The sequence below is a fragment of the Miscanthus floridulus genome, chromosome 8 (assembly GCF_019320115.1).
Source record: "Miscanthus floridulus cultivar M001 chromosome 8, ASM1932011v1, whole genome shotgun sequence".
Lineage (NCBI taxonomy): Eukaryota > Viridiplantae > Streptophyta > Magnoliopsida > Poales > Poaceae > Miscanthus > Miscanthus floridulus.
In genome coordinates, this window is record NC_089587.1 from 190,215,984 (window position 1) to 190,222,822 (window position 6,839).

Genomic DNA, 6,839 nt, shown 5'->3' on the forward strand with positions numbered 1-6,839 from the left:
CACCACACCCGAGCGTGGCCGCCTGCCTTCCTCCATCTCAATCGCGCCTTCTGCCAGTTGTGGCCTTCTCCAACGAGTGGACCGCCTTCTCCACCGGAGCGATGATAGCTCACGCCAAATCCGCCATGGACTTCTCCACCGGAGCGGCCTTCTACATCGGACCTACCGTGACCTTCTCCACCGGAGCGGTGAGCTCTACGCTACTGGCGAGCTCTACACTGGTGAACTCCACACGCTGACGAGCTTCCATTCTCTCAAGCAACAAGGAGATGTTACGCTGAAAGCGCATGTTGTAAACATATATTTCAAGTGTTTCAGATATTTTAGGGGTATATTGCAAGTGTTTCATATGGATGTTGCAAAAGTAGATCAGGATGTTGCACATGTTGCAATGGCTATACACATATGTTGCAAGAGTTTATTAAAAAAATTATGTATTTCAGACATATATTGCAAGTGTTTTATCTGGATGTTGCAAAAATAGATCTGGATGTTGCATATACTTGCATTTTTTAGGCATATGTTTTGAACGTTTCAAGTGTTTCATACGTATGTTGCAAATATTTCATCTGGATGTTACATATGTTTACAATGGCTACACACGTGTTTTCAACTTTTTCTGGTGTTTTGCAACTTGCAAGTGTTTCAAACGCATGTTGCAAGTGTTTTAGCGGTTTTGGATGTATGTTACAAGTGTTTCATCTAGATGCTACAAAAGTAGATCTGGTGTTTCATATTTTGTAATGGGACCCCACCTGCCGCAGCCGCCTCAGCAGCTGGGGCGCCGCGCCGTGGGTCACTGTGCGGGCGCCTGAGGCATGCAGACACATCCGCGACGCGCATCCACAAGCAGGGCAGGTGACTAGGACCCACATGACATTCCTGCATGCAGGCGCGGGCGCACGACGGTCAGGCGAAGCAAAGCGAGCGTGATGGTAGGGTAGGAAGCAGCGTCGGGTCCATGCGGTGGGGCGCGTGAAAAAGACAGCGTGGGCTGCACTTCCTACGGGCGCGGCACTGTCTGACACTAGCGTCCAGGAACGGACGTCCATGCAGTAGCAAGTCCAAAATTATAAGGCCAAACTCATTGGGAGTTTCATAAAGTTTTATGAACATTAAATACACTGACATGGCACTATATTGATAAAGAGATGATACAAGTTTTATGGGAGTAGAGAGAGTTTTATGGGGATGAAACTCTTCTGCACTGGTTTTCAAAATATGAGTGTGTTGAAAACTGAGCCATAAAACCCTTAATGAGATTGGCCTAATGGAACTAGGGAGAGTAAGAGATTGCCCTATCAGATAACACCAACTTGACTAGCGAGACACCGATGCAATGTGTTGGAATATAAGTGAATTGCCCACCTCTCCCCATCAGCTTAAGCTTTTGGGTTAAGCTGGTCGGTGCATGCAACTTAATATGGTATCAAAGCCAGAGATCTCGAGTTTGAATCCTAGTTAGCGCAATTAAATAAAAATAATTGTTGCTCGCTCCTATTCTACGTCTGATGCCTGAGGGAGCCTCCACGTGAGGGATAGTGTTGGAATATAAGTGAATTGTCCACCTCTCCCCATCAACTTAAGCTTTTGAGTTCAATGGTCGGTGCATGCAACTTACCTCTCTCCATCAGCTTAAGCTTTTGGGTTATATTGATCGGTGCATACAACTTAATATGGTACCAGAGCCAGAGGTCTCGAGTTCGAATCCTGATTAACGTAATTAAATAAAATAATTATTGCTCGCTCCTATTTTACGTTTGAGGTGGAGAGGGGTGTTAGAATATAAGTGAATTGTCTACCTCTTCCCGGCTTATCATCAGTATGATTTCAAAATTTCATCCACGTGACGTGTAATCATGTCGCCGGTGTCACCCACGTGCCGTTGAATAGGTAATGTACGTACGTGTACTTCCTTAGCGATCGTTTTCCGGACGGATGATAACTAGTGGTATTGGTACGTCCGTTACATGTCTCAATTGTTCATTAGTTTATGCAAGGCAACGTTTTCTTCACACACGTATGCATAAAACGTTGGCCTAATAAGCACATTCATGTGTTTAATTTAAGCTCGAACACCATACAACATGCATGGATCCACTTCAAATGAGTATCGACTACTCACTAGCTTCCAAAATCCTGCCCCAAAGTCAGCAGCAGCCAACACCAGCTAGTAAAGTATTTTTTTGGTTATTTCTTGCCACGCGACAAAGTACACATGTCACTCTGCAAAACAAAACTAGTAGCACTAATACCAATGGGCAGTCAAGGTGAATGCACAGAAGCAGCTTCCTCAGTATCTTATTAGTTTCAGCCTACAGTGTTTTTTCTTACAGCAAATCAGAATTAATTGGACTTATCAGCCAGAAATCAACGACCTCCTCGGTGCACTCAGGCAAATCTGATACTGAATTTTGCCGACCGTATTGATTAGCGGACTAGCACTAGCGCCCAGTCACATGATTGATTCTGCCGTCGTGACTCGTGACTCGTGACTCGTGAGAGCGTTACGCGGTGCGGTAGATGTGCTGCTGCTGCTTTCGGTTTTCTTGGACCATCCGCCCATCAAACTCCCAACGGAGTCGGGTGGCGTCGGTATCAATGCCTCTTTCTGCCGGAAGCAGCATGGCAGGCATGCTTCTTTTCTTCTTCTTTTACCCCGTTTTCGAACCAACAAGCATGAGACAGTATAATCTGTTAATTTCGCGTCTTACTATTCCAACATTGAAGACCGAAAGGTGCACGATGTATATATATATGGTGTTTGAAAAACAATTACATGTACGACTTTCGGTTATTATTAACCAGTTTTTTTTTCTATATAAATATCTAGGATTCTAGTAGGGAGTATTTATTCAGTTCTAGTGTTCTACAGCGTCGTCGTGTGCCTCTGTTAGTCTTTGTCGTTCCTGGAAGTTCCATCGCGACACACGGACCTTTAAATAGACACGTCACGGCTAACAAGGCCCCACCAATCTCTCTCTCTCTCTCTCGCTCTCTCTCTCTCTCTCGCTCGCTCGCTCGAGACCTCCAGTCGTCCATTCCATCGAGTTCTACTTCCCCAGATCCGAATTCCCAGTTTCCCACCGTCAAATTTGTTATCTGTTTTCTAGAACGGCTCATCAGCATCAAATCAGATACATACCTTGGCAAAGACGAGGTAAGCTATTAATGTAATCTTTCTCTGAATTTTTATGTTCCTCGAGCAAGTATTCGTCGAAGCCTTCCATTGCTTCTAGATTGATTGAACTAGTAAACGAGACGCAAACATCAGCGAGTTATGCTTACTTACCAGATGATGATGCACCATTTTTTTCTAAGTAGTACAAGCACATGCTTTTTAAATTTCATGGTAACCTCAACTTGCCAAAGACTGATTTGTTTTTCCCCACGGAGGAACTGCCAAATTGGCCTTAAATTTGGTCAAGTTGCACCCTCCTTTTGATGTTCGTTGGTCTGTCATATATAGGATAAACATTCTTTCCTTATTCCGTCCCTCCGCTCCACCATTTGATTGCATATATGAATTTAAAAAGCGCGGCAGTTGGTTTACAGAGAACGAGCACAGCTCAAGGTTTGGCTTTTGATCTTGATATTTTGCTAGTGGCTCAACAAGACCCCAAAAGTTCACCATAAAGGACAAGCACTCGGCATAAAGTAAGATTCTTTGTTTTAGCCTTTGTGTTCTTCTTTTGCAGTGACTTGCTATACCTTGGGGAAACTGCACTTCTTGGTTATGACTTGCACACTGAATTTTGTTCAAAAAAAAAACTTGCACACTGAATTTGTGATTCGCTTCACGTGTTCGTTCGTTGCCATGAACTTCTTGCTAGATATCCAACTGCTGATGCTTCCAACATGGTTGTCTTACAGATATATAATCTGCATCCATGGGCTGTGGAGCGTCAAAATGGAGTGATCCCGGTGTCGTACGCCAGAGAGGACTGTCAAGTGTCGGCGAGGTGGTTGTCTTCCTCCCAGGTCTCCGGGTACCAAGAACCATAGACTTGTCTCAGCAACTAGGTGATGATGACCTGAACAAGAGCGCAGTGGAGAGGCTGACAGCTCTGAGGGCTAGGGTTGTGGCAATGGCGACGCAGGAATCGTCGGCGGCTCTGAAGCCAAGGCGAAGGGCTGCAGCGCGGCATGGTGAGTCGGGCCGTTGTTGCAGCATATGAATCCTGCCCTGATTGTTCATGCTGAAGGTGAATACCAGAATTCTTGCTTTGATTGTAGTATTTGATCTGCAGGAGGGTCTAGCACTGCTAATCTCCTCCAGTCTCTGGAAGAGTACTTGCCAGCTCTGCTAGGATTGGCGGAAGAAGGTGATTATAACGTACACCAAATATCCCTATCACTGTTTGTTTATGTTAAATTGCTTTCCTGATTTATCATGATTCGGGCATCAATGTTGCAGGCAGTGAGATGAGAAACAAAGTGCAGTTTGTATGGGCTAACCAAGAAGATGTGACTGAGGTTAGAATTGAGCTCCCTTCTATATGCACCTATGCAAGCTCTTCTGAATGTGTTTCAGAGTGCTGCATGACTGGACTGCAGGAGACATCCATGGCTGATCCTTGGTATGAGGTGCTGTCCGTGCTGCATTTGATGGCCATGGTGTGCTTCTTGCAGGCTAACACCCTGCTTCTTCCTAGGTCCTATGGTGATGGTCACGGACCGAGAGTGTCAGAAGGTTGGTGCAGTTCAGTATAAACATAGACCTGGTGGTCTCAGCTTAATATCTATGCTTATTTTGGATTAATAAGACTATTGTCAATCTTGATATATGTTGTGCCCTGTGACGACTGTTGACAACATAAAACACGTGGTCGGGCGCAGAGAGCAGGCAAGCCACTGTTGATCTTTTCTTGAAGGCAGCTGGGTATTTGGATTGTGCAGTTCATCATGTACTCATACATATACCACCTGAAAGAAGGTTTAATGCTTGAGGATCTAATAATGTGAATATCTGAGAGACGAAATTCGCAATACACCCACTGAATTATCCTGTTTGTTGTTTTAATTTCAGAAGAGAACTTCCAGTAGATTTAGCACAGGGAAATCTTAAAGCTCTTAGCTTGCAAGGTCTTGGTCAGGTACTGCATTATAACTCTTCTCGTCTATATACTATTTATGCAGATATTCTAACATAGCTAGAATGTTTGTCCTTAATACTTTATTTCCACAAATACTTTGATTGAAAGTAAACAATCAGGGTTCAATTGGAGCCACTAATTGTCTTAATATCCTCCAGGGGGTTGATATGCAGCTTGGACTAGCAATTGAGAACCCAAAGGCAACATTAGCAGTAAAACGACGCTTAGCTTGCGAGATGATCAAATGCTGGAAACAGGTGTCAGTTCTCAGTCCTATCATCAGACCTTAGCAATGCATAAATCTATTATTTCATACCACAATTTCCATTTCATTGTGCATTCAACTACGAAACAATCTTGTTCACTTATATATCTGAGCTATTGTTCAACAGGTTAAGGATAGCATCCCAGAGCTTCCTTTGTCAGCTGGATGGGGGAGAAAACATGCTCTATTTGTAAAATGGAAATACGTTGAAGCGAAGGTGTGCACACAATCTTACTCTGTTTCTTTAATCATTTTCGTTTCTAAATTGCATTTGCAATCATTGGTAAGCCACTTAAATTAATTTCCGGGCAGAGCACAAATATTTTCTCCAGTGTGTAAGTATCCTTGTCATTTTGTTTTTGTTTTTGTTTTCCCCTTGCCAGGCTGCAGCATACTATTTCCACGGATTGATTCTTGATGAGGGGGAGACTGAAAAATCACAAGAGACGGCCATGGCTGCTCTGCAATCATCAGAAGAGTTTATCAATGAGAGCAAAAGGGCTTCTAAGGCCTTCCACACAGCTCCACCAACATCAAGGTGATTTGGCACCTCAAAGTCTATTCATCCCCTATGTTTGACCATCTAAATTTACCTGCCTCTAAGTCTAATACTGTGCCCTCTACATCCGCCACATGTTTAACAAAGATATAAACTCGATCGTCTTTTTACTCTGCAGAAGTCCATCTGCTTTTGGAACCACCAAATATCTCTTGGACATGATACCAAAAGATGCAAAGAGCAAGTTCCAGAGCTACCAAGACCTGAACACACAAAAAGGGTAAGAATCAGAATCAAAGAAAGACGTGAAGAATGACACCATATATGCCAATTCTTCTTTTTTGTTGCAAAAATTCAGAGCATCGATAAGAATTAGATTCAAAGAAAGAGGTGAAGAAATAGCTGACACCATATATGCTAATTCTGTTTTTTTTTGGTTGCGTAAATTCAGAGCGTTGAACATAGGAGTCAGCAAGATCACTGCAACACCTCCTCCATTGCCAGATTTTCCATTTGCTCTAAACCCCGAAGATTATGAGCTTCCTCATTCGGATCCATTGCAGAAGGGAGCTAACCATGGATAAAGTTCATTGCCAACCTCAAGCCTCTTCTGGAAACTCAAGATCAGCTGATGAAGAATAAACATTAGTAAGCGTCGCATAAGACTAATATTAAAAAAAAGGTGATTTTGGAAAGAGGGAATGATCTTGTTACTGGTGACCAAGTAGCAAGACCCTGTTGTAACCTGAAGAGCATGTAAAGATAGAAGATCTTGCTAAAGATACCACTTTTTTGAGAAGATCTCTTAGGCTAAATTTTCGAATAACTGGTTGCACTTCTATATTGAGAACCTGATATATCCTTCATTCTGTGCTTAATCAAATAACAAGCTGGATTTCATTTGCACCTTCTGTACCCAGTGCAGAGAGCTCCCGCTCTGTGCGGGATTTGGGGAAGGATGTCAGTAGCGAGCCTTACC

The 6,839-nt window shown here is 43.3% G+C and overlaps 1 protein-coding gene across 6 annotated transcripts; it reads left to right on the forward strand.

Annotated features, from left to right (window-relative positions):
- Positions 1-3,002: 3,002 nt before the first annotated feature.
- LOC136474355 (uncharacterized) lies at positions 3,003-6,747 on the forward strand. 6 transcript variants are annotated; one of them, XM_066471952.1, is made up of 14 exons: positions 3,003-3,160; positions 3,605-3,657; positions 3,874-4,149; positions 4,251-4,325; positions 4,418-4,476; positions 4,558-4,580; positions 4,656-4,693; positions 4,840-4,936; positions 5,030-5,096; positions 5,255-5,353; positions 5,489-5,578; positions 5,745-5,899; positions 6,039-6,140; positions 6,312-6,747. In XM_066471952.1, the coding sequence occupies exons 3-14, from the start codon at positions 3,891-3,893 to the stop codon at positions 6,442-6,444; spliced, it is 1,197 nt and encodes a 398-aa protein (XP_066328049.1). In that variant the 5' UTR covers positions 3,003-3,160; positions 3,605-3,657; positions 3,874-3,890; the 3' UTR covers positions 6,445-6,747. The 6 variants fall into 6 exon arrangements, with proteins under 6 accessions (XP_066328049.1, XP_066328046.1, XP_066328045.1 ...); XM_066471949.1 differs by having other exon boundaries at positions 3,545-3,657; positions 4,558-4,693; XM_066471948.1 differs by having other exon boundaries at positions 3,556-3,657; positions 4,558-4,693.
- Positions 6,748-6,839: the final 92 nt, after the last annotated feature.

Excerpts from the sequence above, each read along its gene's own strand:
- LOC136474355 (XM_066471949.1), top strand. The coding sequence starts at position 3,891 with ATGGGCTGTGGAGCGTCAAAATGGAGTGATCCCGGTGTCGTACGCCAG. Across the intron at positions 4,150-4,250 it reads AAGGGCTGCAGCGCGGCATG|GAGGGTCTAGCACTGCTAAT; the intron begins GTGAGTCGGGCC and ends TTTGATCTGCAG. Across the intron at positions 4,694-4,839 it reads CGGACCGAGAGTGTCAGAAG|AGAGCAGGCAAGCCACTGTT; the intron begins GTTGGTGCAGTT and ends GGTCGGGCGCAG.